Source organism: Penaeus japonicus, unplaced genomic scaffold, assembly GCF_977035675.1.
Source record: "Penaeus japonicus unplaced genomic scaffold, GWHDUDI00000001_assembly GWHDUDI00000009, whole genome shotgun sequence".
Classification (NCBI taxonomy): domain Eukaryota; kingdom Metazoa; phylum Arthropoda; class Malacostraca; order Decapoda; family Penaeidae; genus Penaeus; species Penaeus japonicus.
Window position 1 is genome coordinate 29,037,063 of NW_028234411.1, and position 16,138 is coordinate 29,053,200.

General features: G+C 37.1%; 2 protein-coding genes across 11 annotated transcripts in view; one reads left to right on the forward strand and one right to left on the reverse strand.

Moving 5' to 3' along the window:
* kkv (hyaluronan synthase-like protein kkv) overlaps nt 1-8,682 on the forward strand; it is a 68,428-nt gene extending 59,746 nt beyond the window's left edge. For 6 of the 10 annotated variants that reach the window (XM_086539904.1, XM_086539905.1, XM_043028768.2 and 3 more), the window contains exons 24-27: nt 3,802-3,966; nt 4,208-4,463; nt 4,706-4,836; nt 7,539-8,682. In XM_086539904.1, the coding sequence (XP_086396030.1) occupies nt 3,802-3,966; nt 4,208-4,463; nt 4,706-4,836; nt 7,539-7,721 (735 nt within the window). In that variant the 3' untranslated portion in view covers nt 7,722-8,682. Of the gene's footprint in view, nt 1-3,801; nt 3,967-4,207; nt 4,464-4,705; nt 4,837-5,146; nt 5,192-6,250; nt 6,390-7,538 lie in introns of all 10 variants that reach the window. The other 4 variants (XM_086539908.1, XM_043028773.2, XM_086539906.1 and 1 more) reach the window with 3 other exon arrangements.
* Nucleotides 8,683-10,038: 1,356 nt separating this feature from the next.
* CCT4 (chaperonin containing TCP1 subunit 4) lies at nt 10,039-15,898 on the reverse strand. Its single transcript, XM_043028775.2, has 10 exons — nt 15,633-15,898; nt 13,073-13,285; nt 12,593-12,774; nt 12,226-12,483; nt 11,865-12,004; nt 11,459-11,726; nt 11,105-11,271; nt 10,831-10,966; nt 10,531-10,644; nt 10,039-10,276 (listed from the first exon to the last, which is right to left on the reverse strand). The coding sequence occupies exons 1-10, from the start codon at nt 15,730-15,732 to the stop codon at nt 10,259-10,261; spliced, it is 1,596 nt and encodes a 531-aa protein (XP_042884709.1). The 5' UTR covers nt 15,733-15,898; the 3' UTR covers nt 10,039-10,258.
* Nucleotides 15,899-16,138: the final 240 nt, after the last annotated feature.

Sequence of the window (16,138 nt, forward strand, 5' to 3'; positions counted from 1 at the left end):
ATGTTTGACAAAGTATTTGATAAGAAAAAAAAATAATTCCCAGCATTACCAGGAACTTCTGTCACAAGATATTTCTGTTACGTTGGCAAGTTCCACTATGGGCATGGCAGATTAAAGGACAATTGCAATTACATTTAGCCCTAGGCGTTTATAGTCTGCGAAGCTCTTGACCCGGCCTAACACCCTATGACCCAGCATGACAACCTGCGTGACCTAGCATGTTAACACTGACCTGGCATGGTGTCTGCCTGACTAAAACTTCTTTCAGAAAAAAGTCATCAGACGTAGTATGGATAGTTGTATATCTGCTCTTAGGTGTCATGTGGTAAAGAAAAAAAAACTAAAACAGAAGTGATATTGGCTCACGCTTTAGCTTTGGAACCTGTGAGGAAGTTTTCTAGTCACGAAACCCATGACACTTAATCTAGCAGAAATGCATCTGTAGTTTAAATATATTTTTACTTCGTTTTGGTTAATGGTAAGATCCTTTCGGAAATCTCTTTTTATATCGTCATGAAATATCATCTTGCCTTCTCATGTACTGGTTTCAGCATCAAATTGATGTGGTGGCAGTTCTATCATTCTATTACTACAATTGTACCATGATCTCTTTTTTCTGATTCGCTTCTTTGACCCGACTGCACTGAGTTTTCTAGAAGTTGACCTTATCTTCTAGCGACCAACTTATTTGTATGACCCTTTTTGACCCCGTCAGTTACCCCCTGTGTAGGATACTCTGGTCCGTTTGCTTGATAACATCCTGAGTAGGTGACCCAATTTGAACTCTCACAGCCATCAATCTATGTAGCTACATTATTTACTTTTGGCATTCTTGAAGGGACAATACATCTGTCTTAAGGTGCTGCATGAACTGAAAGACATAGTAGTCAACATTTTTTACAGTACAATTTCTAGCTCTGTATCTTGTGTAACTTACCTGAAGGTTTGAATTAAGAAGTATTGCTACTGTGTGACTTGTCTTTAGCTCCTTGGGGAAGTATACAAGGTATTTTTGGCTATGCATTGCGTAGTAGTTAAAGTGTGACTTGGTAATGCTTGACAGGGAACGTACAATTCTCGTACTTACCAGTGAAGGGTTTTAGAGTATTTTGTGCTGTTTGGGTATTCACATCTGTTTCATATATGATTGCAAAGGTCTGTGACAACACACTGGGGTTTGATCAGCTGTCACATGTTGAAGCTGGCTTGATCTGTAGTTTGCTGATTGCTGAATAATCTTTACCACAGAGAATTGGGTAGTATATCTGGAGTAATGATTAACCAGCCTGGGATCAAAATCTTCATACACTTTAATGTCAACTTGGTGGATAGATTTGTTCGAGTCATTTGAAATATTCTCACTATAATACAGAATGATTCATCACAGATACATTCCAAAGGCTGGTTGCACATTGTCTAGGACATTGTCTGACACACATGAATTATGCTTATTGCCCGGATCTTTGCACCGACACAGAAGGGTTTGGAGCAAATTATACAGAACATCTTAGAGTACTGACTGACCGAACTGAGCATTGTATGACAAAGACAATAAAGTCAGCGAGCTGAATGCCACAAGGTCCAGAAGCTTAGCACGAGGGCCGCACATCTGGCTCGTCTATAGGGTCGTGCAGAGACACCCTTAGTCCCCGAATTCCTTCGTCGCGAAGTCTACAACACATGCAGCTGTAGGGCCTGTAACGGATGTAGAAACTCAAGTCCGGATAGATCTTAAAGCAGCCACAACAACTGCCTCTTCCTCATGCTTTCTCTCTCACTCTCAAACTTTCTCATTCTCTCTGATATTCTCTCACTCTCATTCTTCCTCATTCTCTCTCTCTTACTCACTCACTCTCTCTCTCTCTCTCTCTCTCTCTCTCTCTCTCTCTCTCTCTCTCTCTCTCTCTCTCTCTCTCTCTCTCTCTCTCTCTCTCTCTCTCTCTCTCTCTCTCTCTCTCTCTCTCTCTCTCTTTTCTCTCTCTCTCATTCACACTCTCACACTCTCTCTCTCTCTCTCTCTCTCTCTCTCTCTCTCTCTCTCTCTCTCTCTCTCTCTCTCCTCTCTCTCTTCTCTCTCTCTCTCTCTCTCTCTCTCTCTCTCTCTCTCTCTCTCTCTCTCTCTCTCTCTCTCTCTCTCTCTCTCTCTCTCTCTCTCTCTCTCTCTCTCTCTCTCTCTCTCTATTTATCTATTTATCTATCTATCTATTTTCATTTCATTCTGACCCCCCCCCCCTACACACACCTTCACGCAGGAAGCACGACGAATCTGAAGTCTCGAACCACATATCGGTTTACCCTCCTCAGCTTCCCTCCCCTCTCCCCTCCCCTCTCCCCTCCTCCCTCCCTCCCCCCCCCCTTCCCCTCCCCTCCCCTCTCTCCACCCTCCCACCGAATAAGTCTCAACTAACTTCCTTTTTTCAGATGATGATTGATCCCTTTTCTCTCTCATCTCCCTCCCTCCCTCCCTCCCCACAGTGCATGACAGGTCTTCGTGATGAGTGCATGAAGATTCTTATTCATATATATATATATATATAAATATATACGACCATATATGTTTTTTTTCTTGGGTTGGTTAGGATATTTAAGAAAATGATGAATAAAAAAAGGTATTGGTAATGATGATATTAATGATGACCATGCAAATAATGATGATATCGGTGATACGGATTATAGAAAGCATATTGTTAATTATTATACCAAGTAGCTTTTTCATTTTGATAAGATATGATAAAATATTTTTGTTATTATTGGTGTTGTTCTTGTTGTTATGATTACTAATTTATCATTATGTTTATTATTGTGAAGATGATTGTTATTGATATTATTATTATTATTAAGAGTAGCTGTAGTAGTATTGTTATGATTATCATTATTGCTATTATTTTATAATCATTACTTTTTTATTACCATTATTGATATTATTGTTTTTAATTATTATTATCATTATCATTATTATTTTTATCATAATTATTATTATTATTATTATCATTATTATTTTTATCATAATCATTATTATTATTATTTTCATTATTATTATTGTTATTATCATTATTATCATTATTATTATTATTTTATTGTAATTATTGTTATTATTATTATCATTATTTATTATTATCATCATCATCATCATCATCATCATCATCATCATCATCATATTTTTATCATCATTGTTTTTATTACTATTATTATTATTGTTGTTGCTGTTGTTGCTATTATTATTATTATCATCATTTTCATTATTGTTATATTTATTTTTACTATTATGATCGGTATTATAATGTTTGTCGTTATTGTTCTTATTAATATCGTCATTACTATTACCAGTCATCATTCTTATTGCAGATTTTATAGTTTTCATAATTCACATCACCATTTTCTTTTACAATGACCATGAATATGTTCACTGTTACCATGATTATGTCCTTACTGTGCATGGATAGAAATAGTTTTTAAGATATAATGTTTGGCCTTTGCCTTGCATGGATGCCACTTTCATTGATCCATTTACTGCAAACTTAAGATTAAATCATTTAAAAAATAGTTTAAAGTTCAATTTGGGTTTCATTTATATGTAATATTAATGGGATATGTTATTGGAAAGGGATAGCCTATTTGAGACTATTTTGATATGATTTAATGGTAATTATAGTCTAGGGAGTGAATTTAAGATTTATCTATTGGTGTTTATACGTCATTCAGTATAGATATGAATCCCTTAAACCTTTGATAATAATAATAATAATATCCATAATTGATAAATGATAAAGAAACAGCCATTAATCTAAACCTTGGCTTCAGGTGACCATCACGCAAGAATACCTGCAGTTAGAACCCATTGGTTTGGTGTTCGTGTTCTTCTTCGCCTTGATTCTGATCATCCAGTTCGTGGCCATGTTGTTCCATCGCTTCGGCACCATTTCGCATATCCTGGCCTCCACGGAGCTGACCTGCTGCAACAAGAAGGTAGGTCTAGCGAGGGAGGGGTGGGAAAGGGCGAAGCGTATGGGGAGAGGGTGGGGATGGGGGGGGTGGAGAAAGGGTAGATTAAAACTGAAATACTTGTGGAATTAAAGGTAGATAAAAGGTGGAATGGATATGCATTAGAGTGATGAGAAGGAATAATGCTTGTGGAGGAGTTTCCATAGTTACCGAAGCCTCGGTGTTTAAGCCTCTGACGCCATGCCTCTCTCTCTTTCCTCGCTAGGCCGAAGACACCACCGAAGACGCCTTCATTGAGAGGAACGCCGTGGACATCGTGAGACAACTTCAGAAACTGAAGGGCATCGACGGCGACTACGAGAACGAGAGCATGAACGACGGGCAGCTCGGCAGGAGGAGGACCATCCACAACCTCGAGCGCCACAGGCAGAAGAAGCAGGCCATCGGCACGCTCGACGTGGCCTTCAAGAAGAGGTTCTTCAGCATCTCGGCGGAGGCGGCAGAGAACGGCAACGAGACCGGTGAGGATTAAACTGTATTTTTTGGACATGTGAAGATAGTGTACTCTTCGTGCCTCAGAAGACAATTTTCTTGAATTTTCCTTCCCCTATAGTAATTCGATCTTTAAAATATCACAGACTATTACAAGTTTATCAAGAAATAATCCAGGTTTGTACCAAATCACATAGAATTCACCCCAGCATGATTTAAACGAAATGAACGCACTCACCGCGACAGGAGATTAACTGTTACACTTCTGCAGAGACGCCCGTGCTGGGTAACATGCGCCGACTGAGCATGCGCCGTGAGACCATCAAGGCCTTGGCTGAACGTCGAGAAACCGTGGTGCAGGAGAGGCGCCAGTCGAAGATCCAGACCCTCGGGGCAAAGAAGGTAAGGCCTGGAAAGATGCTGTTATGTCGCACACAGGAAGAAAAAGTAACATGAAATATGCATTATTTTTCTGAAACCGATGGCATTTATTTTAGAAGTAATATTTGTGAATATTTGAGTTGCTCTCTTTTGTAAAAAAAAAAAAACTTTCATCTAATCATGTGCTATATTCAGCTATGGTCAGTCACTATTCACTATCTAGAACGGACATTGGATAACTATACAAGAGCATATTTGTTGATATTGGCACCAAAAGAGCAATTTTATTAATTGTTCAGGGGAATGTAAACTTCAATTTCCCTTTATACAGCGTGCCTCCTTTGCACCAGAGGTCGAAATCTTGAGTTAGAGAAAGGTAAAAAAAAAAGTATTCGGATTATTTTGGGATAATTTATACGTCTGATAAAGTCCACTTTGTCGGGTTTGATTAATCTGAAGTGCCGTGAACTTTGATTTTTATTCTTAATTGTGGGTGTGATTACGATTCCTTTGTTGGGTTGTATTTCCTGGCAGATCCTCTTTGTTATGTTTTGTTTTTCTCTTAATGAATTCTTCTCCTGCTCTTGTGATTTGTCCTATGTCATTTTTTTTGTATTTCTGTATATATTCGTACTTTGCCGTTTTTTGTTTTTCTTTTCTCCATATTGTTTCGTATCTTTGTATGATTATGTAACATTCACATATATCAGAGTTTGTGTGTTGCATGCCATAATATTGCATGATAACATTGCATGATTCTGTGCACTCCTACTCACTTCTGTTAAATGACGTATGATATTTATAGCAGATGAACTGAAAAAATCCAAGTGTGGCTTGATAATGATACAAATAAGCTTTGCTTTAAACTGATATTGACTGCCTTTATACTCGCTCTTACAACTTTTTGGCATTCCGAGCGATTGCTTCCTTTTACTTTCAAAAATTAAAATACCGAAGGAATGATCAGTTTTAAAAATCCCGATTTTTAATATTAATCGGGAATTGTCAAGCAAATTTTGTTGCGCGCAAGTAAATTTTCGCCTATAAAGAAATCTCCCAAAATGATGATCATTACACCACACACACACACACACACACACACACACACACACACACACACACACACACACACACACACACACACACACACACACACACACACAAACACACACACACACACACACACATACACACATACACACACGCGCGCGCGCGCGAGCATACACACACGCCACACACACAAACACACGCACGGATACACACACTTACATAAACACAACCCCCCCCCCCCAAAAAAAAAAAAAAAAAAAAAAAAAGATAATTAATAAATAAACAAATAAATAGATAAATAAAAAAGAAAAGAAAAAAAAGTGCTTCCTAACTTCCTAAGGTGAAGCATTAACGTTCCGCGGTCTCCCCCTTTTCCTCTCTACAGCCAAGGTCCAGGTCTTCCATCACTTCAGACGCGGATAACCAGCGTGTCTTCGCCTCTCCTCTCTCCACTCATCCGTATCCCTCTCATCACCACTTTTAGCTGGTACTTCACTTTCGCCAGCGGTCGATTCGGCCCTGAGGTCATTCTTACTCGTTGCTGCCTTTAGAATCGGTTAAGATGCTTTACCTCTGGCCATTCTCTTGCTTCTTCTTTTTTTTTTTTTGGGGGGGGGTGCATGTGTGTGTATATATATTTTTGTATATATACTAACTTCTTTAGCATTTGATAGAATCATGTTTGGGACTAAATGCTATTGATGGTTTTAATCTTGCTTTTCCAGTAGCTTCAAATTCCATTGATATTTTCACTTGCTTTCGGCATGCATGTGCTCTGGTATTACCATTTACTTGTAAATGTATTAGGTATGTATACATATTCTGGTACGGATAACTTTTCTTGTTTGTTTTACTTTTGCCTGTATTTAATTAGACATCATTTATGATGTAATTATATTTATACTGTACATTAATACAAAAAAATTAAGTCGTGGTAGATTTGGACAAAATTTAACATGTTAGCTAAACCTTTTTTTTCTACTTTTATTAAAGTGTATGTAGATATTAATGCTTTATTTTTTATGCATGTGCTGTATGTCATGATACTGAAATAAGTGCAAGGTAAAAGGCATGGATATTTTCTTGTATTATATTATGTTATGTATAAAGAATTGTGAAATCTGGGAAATTTACCTCTACTTTTGTATATAAAATAATTAGCATGTTTCTCTCTCTCTCTCTCTCTCTCTCTCTCTCTCTCTCTCTCTCTCTCTCTCTCTCTCTCTCTCTCTCTCTCTCTCTCTCTCTCTCTCTCCTCTCTCTTCTCTCTCTCTCTCTCTCTCTCTCTCTCTCTCTCTCTCTCTCTCTCTCTCTCTCTCTCTCTCTCTCTCTCTCTCTCTCTCTCTCTCTCTCTCTCTCTCTCTCTCTCTCTCTCTCTCTCTCTCTCTCTCTATGTTATCTAATCCATTCAGATTTCATATTACATCATGACATCTACTCCACCACTTTATATTACTGCAATTAAACCTCACACCCTGTTTAACCATTGCACATGCACGCAAAACTCATCCAGTGTCAGTAATGTATTTTTTTGCAGTTACACTCTCCATCACCTTCCTCTGACCACACGAAAATACCCCAGGATCCAGCTTTTACAAATGCTACAAATTCTTACCCATTTTGTCCGTGTAATATGTTTTCGCTACCTAACGCATTCCCTGCTATTTCCTCAGCCTCGAACAAGGACATCCATCGCCTCCGAGGCAGACCACCAGAGAGTGTTTGGTGGGAACGTGAACGAGGCCTACGAGACAGAAAGTGACCACTACGGCATGGGATCTGTCAGGAGCAGCCGCTTCAGGGGAGCAGAAGAAAATGTTAACTTACAACCCATGAACAGCATATACAGCTCCTAAAATTTTGATAGGGTTTTAGAATTTATTTACGTAGCCTCTGGACACTGTTGCCAACGAATGAATATTGTTGGAAATGTCCCTTTTCATTGCGTTTTGAAATACGAAAAGCGTCACAGGTAACTGTGTCCATTATCCTTTTTTGACGTGTCCCAGCTAAGGATGTGTTAATTCTATTAGGAACATATTAGATGTAACAAATCATAACCATGTATAGGACCAATGATTTACGTGCTCATATATTATTTTTGATTGAATACTCTTACTGTCATACGAGCTCAAACCATGACAGACTTAGTAGCATATTCTCTTGAAGGCCTTGCTAGTATTCTGTCACAATCATCATAAAGCGTATTGTTTCAACATATATTCCTGTGGATTGTTGACTATACTTGATATTCTTCAAAATTTTATGGGTCTGTGATCACAAAATATGTGCCTTATGTGCTAACTCACGCAAACAAATTGGGCATGGAGGAAATATGAATGCTATTTTTTTTTCTTTCGATATTTTGATGAATGCTATTTCGTTTATGCTATATATAAAATTCTGATTTTATAATTATTGATTAGGAGATGGAGATCGATGTTAAGTGAGATTCCACTGTGATGATTTAAAGTCATTATTTCTTTTGTTTTTTTTCTGCTAATGACTTGTTATACAAAAATATATGAAATAAAGCAAAATATATAAAAAAATGATGTAGAGTCTCCTATGACTCTACTTGGATACTCTTGGATGTATGTGAATGACCTGCTTTCTGTTACATTATCATTTTTGCTCTTTTATCTGTGATTATGTGATTATGCTTCTTTAGTATTCCTTTTGGTGTTCATCTTCTAGGCTATGCAATTGCCTCTAAAGAATTCTTCCTCTCGGATTCTGCCTGGGGCCATGGCCACTTGGCTCACTGATGTAAATGTAATGTATCATAATGTATAAACAATAAATATTTACTGTTTATTGGAGTTTTCATATTGACCGAAGAAAAAAGAGTTAGGTGGTAAAGTTTCTTTATTAAAGAAGTGTTTACTGATAATCAAATGAAAAATGGAAAGGTTGGAGTATTGAATTACGTTATTTTATTTACCTTCAAGGTTTTTGTGATACGTCAGAAGCCCTCCCTTTTTAATTTTTCGTCTTTACGAGCCACGGTACAATCACAAATCCATTATCACATAGGTACTGGATTTGAAATCAACCATAAGAAATCCTTCATTTCCGAGCTTTATCTTCGAAAAAGGCTGCAGCTTTGAGGCTCAGATTTTAATTCAGCAAATCAACTTGGTTCTATAATCCTTCTGATATTCTTTATAAAAAAACAAGGAACATTCAAATTGGATGGTTGGTTATTGAATGGGGTACTATACAATTCAGGTTAGAAAATTATGATTTATCATTTCTAAACATTTCATTTTTCTAAATTATATCTTCATGTGTGATATACATGCGACACTATATCAAATTTATGGACTTTACAATCAAGCTCTGATTAAAACTGGTTTCCATGTTTTTAATATAATGGAAAAAATAGTATAGGAAGAAAGGAATGAGAGAAAAAGAAAAAAAATCATGCTAGACTTCAACCTATTGTAGAAATTTACTGTTCCTTGATGCGTATTTGTTGTCAAGCGCTAGTGTATTTTCATATACCGGTCTTATAGGTGAAGGATACTCGGCAGATGATCAATTTAATGAAAATTTGGGACAATTTCTCCTCCATGTTCTGATAAGTCTTAATCAAAATAATTATATACACCAAATGTTGCAACTTTCATTATGAACCATGAATATTATAATAAGCAAAATAATATATTTAAAAAGTAGATACAAGCAAAAAATGATAACTAAATTCTTGCATCAATATTCACAGCTCTGGTGAAACAGCATAGCATAAATATGCTTCCATACATAAGTCTTCATAAACCTAAGACCACTTGTCATGAGTTCGACCTTATTCTAACTAGCCAAACTTTAAAGAAATAAATTTTAGCTTTTATAGTCCTCCATGTTATTCTTTATAAATTTTACTTATAACTTCTAGTTATGTAAATGTAAGAATATGTGACTTAAATAATAATGAAAGACAAGAGCCATCACAGTCAGCTTGAGTTACTGGAAAACTGTCACCTGAAATTCCATGTACACACCAGCCAGACTGTTTATAAATTGACTTTGTTTCTAATCCTAATGTGACTTCCATCAAACAGAGATTTCCCTTTCCTCCCCAAGTACAATGAAAACTGAATGAGTAGTAGACGCCACAAATGGTATACTGATTTTGTAATATTGTTAACATGTTAATAAAATAGCTCTTAATAAATTCAATATCTCCTGTTCATGAGAAACATAGACAATGGTTTATTGTTTATTAATAAGTAAATTTACAATAATGGTGAATAGAGCACACTGGGAGATACAGTGAAAAAAGTAGTTGTGACGAGCAGAAGAAAGGGCAGAGGTTAATGCAGAGGTTGACGACGTTAAAGCACTTGGGCAAGCTGACCAACTGTTGACATCCCAGGCTGGGTCAGGTTATCTAGCGTATCACATTCACCTGAAAGAGTTGTTAATATAATAAATATATAGGACATTTCCATTATCAGTCACTTGTTCAATTAGAAACACTTAGTGTCTGAACTTTCTCTGACACATAATGTATTATATACATATATACATATACATTAAAAAATCTAAAAAATTAAACCATTCTTGAATAATGGACACTGAAATTACCACATGAATAAAAATCATTAATCCAAACTTAATGACAACCCCTTTATATTTTTAGAAAGTTCCCTTGATACTTACAATATCATCAATCTTAAGAATTGACCGCACACACTCAGCTGCCAAAGTAATGGCAGACGTAGACACCAAAAGTGGCTGCAGCACATTCTCATCAATGATGTTACTGATGCTTCCCTGTAAATAAATAAAATATACATATAAATAAATCAAGTCAAAATCTTGTATCCCATTAGTATATATCCTCATTAAAATGCTAATCTGTACAAAGTCACCTATATTTCTATGTTGTCTCAAACTTTTATGGACATAAAATTGTTCTTGCTAAGAGAGAGACGAAAAAGAAAAAAGTATAAAACTTACCTTACGAACATTGATTCCAGCGTGAGTCTCTCCTCGGGCATGTCTGTTGCGCAATTCCGTTACAGTTGAGATCGGACTGAGACCAGCATTCTCAGCAAGGATGCCTGGTATTACTTCCAAAGCTTCAGCAAAGGCTCTGCAAAATGAAATGATAAATACAGACCAAAATTCAACAAAACCACACCAATCTTTATGAAATCAGCAATATTTCACGGACAGAAAGATAAGAAAAGGAGAAAAAGATATATAAATAAAAGAAGAGAACAATCCTCACCTAAAGCAGTAGGCATCCATGCCTTTAAGAGTTTGAGCAAACTGTGTCAACTTGACAGAGAGCTCTGACTCAGGGGCTCCTCCACCTGGGATGAGGAACCTCTTCTTCACGAGGCAACGGATAACACAAAGAGCATCGTGAAGTGACCGATCTGCCTCTTCCAGCACCTGTAACAAATAAGTAGAAAGTATATTCCTTTCCAATTCTGCAAATACATTTAAATAAAGACTTTGTCCATTATCAAATACTATAGATTTGAAGGCAAGCATCTTTGCACCAATATTTACATCAAGCAACTTTCCTTTTACTGAATAGTGATAATTTTTTGACTAACAGGCAACTATGAGACCTCACCTGCTTGTTGCTACCACGAAGCAAGATAGAAACAGTTCTTCCTGGGTTCTGTACACCTGTCACTTTCACAAATTTACTTGTGCCTGCCTGAATTTCTTCTGCTAATTCTGCAGTGCCTAAACTCTCTGGTGTGAAATGGTCAAGGGAGGCAACAGGACGGCAACCCAGGGTCTTGCAGACAAACTCGATGTCTTCCCGCTCAATATCCTTCACAACCATAATTTTCTGCTTGGCTAGGAGATGAAGAGCCAAGTCACTCACTGCATCCCTAGAAAAAAAAAATAAAATGAAATAAAAATATACCCAATTAAAAAAATCTATTTAAAATTTTGTTCTTACAGTTCAGACAACAGAATTCCTATGAAACCCCAGTTGAAAACAAGTTTACCCTAACAAAGAAAAATACCTGAGAATAGATTTCTGGATGAGAAGGACATTGCAGCCAGCAGCCTTAATCTTCTTGGTAATGTTAAGGATATATTGGCGCTCTTCACGAAGCACACGGTCCATGGCAGTGTAGTCCCTGATGAGAACAGTGTTATCCATCTGCAAACATAGAATGCATTATCAGTATGTGACTACTACATATGTTGAAGAAAAAACTCACTAAAAGGAATGAATTCAAAAGAAACATTAAACAAGAAACAATGCAAAGAATTAAATGTCAAGCCTATAGTGAATAGTGAAGAAGATAATCTAAACTAGAAAGCCTAGGAGGAAAGTAGTGGAAATGCCTGTCTCCAAACCCTGCTGTGCAAGCCACTTACATCAGTCTTAGGAGGGGAAATGCAGAACTGGATGAGGCCAATCTTTGCCTTCTCCACCTTGTTGGGTCCTCCTTGACCCTGGGCCTTCTGTGTGAAAACAATGCCGTCCACCAGCTGGGAATCCTCTACAGTCTCCCCTAGCTTCTTCAGAATGCGGATATCCTTGAGATCTACATTGGTGTCTTTAGCGGGGTCCACAATTTTCAGCACGGCATCCACAGCCATTGGGGCCAACATGCCTGAGTGTTCATGGACAACCTGAAATATGGAAGAGGGAGGAATAATTACCTGAGTAAAGTACCTTGGCTAATCCAATCAAATCTGTGGCAAAGAATATTAGCCCTTGTTGACATAAACAGCTCCATACCTTAGAATTAAGAGATGTGTTTGCACTCTTGAGGAGGGAGGCATGGTCACTGAGATCCACAGGAATGGCCATGGACTCCAGGACTTCCACTGCCTTGGCAGAGAAATGGAGGAGGGAATCGGAAATGGCAGCTGGGTGGAAGCCCTTTGTTAAGAGCTTCTGGGAGGTTTCCAGCATTGCACCTGGGAAGATTTTGAAAGGTAAAGTAAAAAGATTGACAAAGTGATATAATAGTCCTACCGGTAAATGTCCTGAGTAGAGCACCAGAAACAATATTAATGCCAATGAGAAAAAAAGAGGCTTTTTATAAACAAAAAATATGACAAATGTTTTTCCTATACATAAAACATTCAACAAGCATAGTGAAAGAAGTCACTACAATTTCTAGTCTAAATGTAAAATTTGAAAGAACATATTTAGCGAGAAAATAATCATTCATTGAAGCAATAGCAAAAAACTCCAAACAAGTACATGACATACCTGCAAGGATGACAACACTGGTGGTGCCATCTCCTGCCTCAGCATCCTGTGCCTGCGACAGCTCTACCAACATCTTGGCTGCTGGGTGCAGAACCTTCATTTGCTTCAGGATCGTTGCACCATCATTAGTGATTGTGACTTCACCCTTGCTATCCTGGATCATCTTATCCATTCCCCTGGGACCCAGGGAGGTCTTGATGGCATCGGCAACAGCTGTCAGGAAAAGAAATGTATTACTTTCTAGAATTTCCTCATGACTGAGTTCAGATGCCATGTTCAGAACAGTAAAATTAACATCTTGGCTATCTACTCTATAATGGAAAACTTGCATTAGGTCTATGTCCCTAACTGAACATCATAGCTTAGCTAAACCCACTTAGAATATGCTTAAAAAAACAAAAACAAAAATTACATAGTCTACACTTGGACAAAATCCAAGAAAAATGTTGAACAAAAGTTATTGGATACCATAGATAAAACACTGGGAGCATTGTACTGCATATCACAAGCCCAGGAAAAGTTCATTCAAAACAAAAATTGCAGTTTCTACTGATTTCATACCCCTCACACATCACAGAGAAGCTAAAAGAAATTGTTAGGGACCATCTGGATAACTTTTCCCTCTTAAAAACATTTACTTCACAACTGAATTATATTTTGTACTATAACTTCAAAAAACTACTTTCCCAGTGATAATAATTCATACCTGACCTGATACTATTTTTCTAAATAGAAGTAAAAATAGTGGACAATATAATACAATAACAAAAGCTGGAAGTTTGTCTATTATGTGTGTGTATATTATACCAACTGCTAATATGAATCATTTAGGTAATATATCAAATAATGACTCATATCTCGTAAGTCCCAAATTTAACAAAATGCGCACACGTCCAAACATGCTCAGCCCTGGCTGAAAATCTTAAGATGTGGCCTGCCTCAGCAAGAAAAATTTGAGTGATATGGTAAACACATGAGGTCAGGTAGAGTAACTATTTGATATTTAAGTTTTGTGGAAGCACCTACATGTAAAAAAAATCATATGTAATATATATATTTATCTAAAAACATTAATATTTATCTAAATACATTAATATATATATATATATATATATATATATATATATATATATATATATATATATATATATATATATATATATATATATTTCAAAAATAAATAGGAATACAGACTTAACCCAAAGACACTCAAATATAACTATGAGAGAATCAAAGAACCTGAGTGTGTGGAGAAAGATTGTAGAGTTAACCATGTTCATTAATAAGTTCATGTCATTTAGAAAAAAATATCATAATGCAGTATGATGGCAGAATGACATCTCCTAAAACTCAACAATGCAACCTAATCACAAACTTAAAATCTGTTTGTATTGCTGAAAGGATAGCAATTCCATAAGTATACAGTCTCCTGCAAGTCAATTTCCTCCAGGACTTGAGGTTAGAGTTCAAATGGCAAGATGGCAAAACTATTTCCCCAATTTTAATTTGGTAATATCAATAACCATGTTAAAATCTAATCACCTATACAAAATATTTCTGATGGATAACCGGACTAAATGAATTCTCATAATCATCCTCATCATCATCATATCCTTTTTTAGGGTTTTTGATGTTTAGTCTATATTCTGATTCTCTGGTTCTTCTTAAGTTCTTATAATAAAGCCTGTATAAGTTGCTCAAGTTTTGAAAATTCACAATGAACAAAGATGAGCACAACGACAGTTTACAGATATGGATTTTATACCCATCAGAGTGCACAGTCACTTTCCTATTTTTAGCATTTATTTGGACTTATCTAGCATTATTTTGAAGAACTCATTCAAGTTACCATTCAAAAACTCTTTACTAAGAGGTCTTCACACAGTTGAGTGGACAGCTTACATTATATTTGTGAAAAATACCATACTTATTTGACGAGCCCGGTTCGGTTTACAAGGTCTTATCATAAAGCATCTCCTTCAAAAATACTCTGACCTTTCTACATGTGCTTTGAAACTTGTCGATTCTCGATACAATTTCCTTGGTTGCTCTTGCCAATTTGTGTATAGCTTCACTATTACCCATTTCGAGCATTCCCATTACGTTTTCCCGTAGCAAGTGTGACTTTCGGTATAGAAAGGATTATCTCGATTTTATTTTACGGTCCTGTATAACACCCAAATTGCCAAATATGTAACTACACCCATCAGATACCCACGTAAACAAAGACAAAATTCCCAAGTCAATTATGCGTTTTGTCCAATAATTCTTAACCTAAATCAATTTTCCCGATCGGAATTCCTCGTCGAAGCCTACGTGCACGCAAAAGCCTCGAGGCAAAGGCAAAATCAAGCACAAAACAACTTCACCTGTGCGTGACTCATTGCTCTCCCGTCTTCGTGGATCCACCCACACCCCCGGCCGTAATCTTTGACACTTTTGCTCGTTTACCCTTTACTCTTTCATTACTCATTCCCCGTCATCATTAACCCCAATTTGTAAATACATTTTTTTTTTCTCTCTCTCGTCCCTCAGGTGACTGTCAAAATAATCGGCCTACCTTTGGCGGCTACGATGTTGCTAGCGCGGATCTGAGCGGGTTTTTCTTTATCCTTAAATTCCGACTTGCTCTTCCTCACTGGCGCTGCCTTGACCGACATGGTGGATTGTGCGGATGTTGAGCTTTTCGAAAATGAAAGAGACGACGGTCGTCGGCTTTGGAGAATGCAGATGAATTAGGATGTAATTGAAGATTTTCGCTGCTTTCGTCTGCAGCGGTTCTGTGCCGCCGTCTGCGCCCGGTTTGTTTGGGTGTCGTACCGATGGCAGCCAAGGTGTCGTACGGCCGTATCGCGTTCTCATTATTTCATGTGATATTTTTTCGTTCGTGGTTTAAATATAAGATATAAAAGCTTTTCTGGGGTAAAAGGTCTTGTATGTAAACAGTATTTTTAAATGTTGAGAACTAAGAGACTAATAACCCCCTTCTAAGGACAAGAGATCGATATCGATATTACTAAATAAGGCTAATGCTCGCAAGAAATCGTGTATACTCTCCTGTACTTA

What these genes read in the sequence shown, in the direction of transcription:
- CCT4 (XM_043028775.2), bottom strand. Translation starts at nt 15,732, where the DNA reads ATGTCGGTCAAGGCAGCGCCAGTGAGGAAGAGCAAGTCGGAATTTAAG. An exon ending in ATGGATGCCTACTGCTTTAG is followed by an intron (nt 10,967 to 11,104) that starts GTGAGGATTGTT and finishes TTCATTTTGCAG; the next exon opens with AGCCTTTGCTGAAGCTTTGG. An exon ending in CTGGAATCAATGTTCGTAAG is followed by an intron (nt 10,645 to 10,830) that starts GTAAGTTTTATA and finishes ATTTATTTACAG; the next exon opens with GGAAGCATCAGTAACATCAT.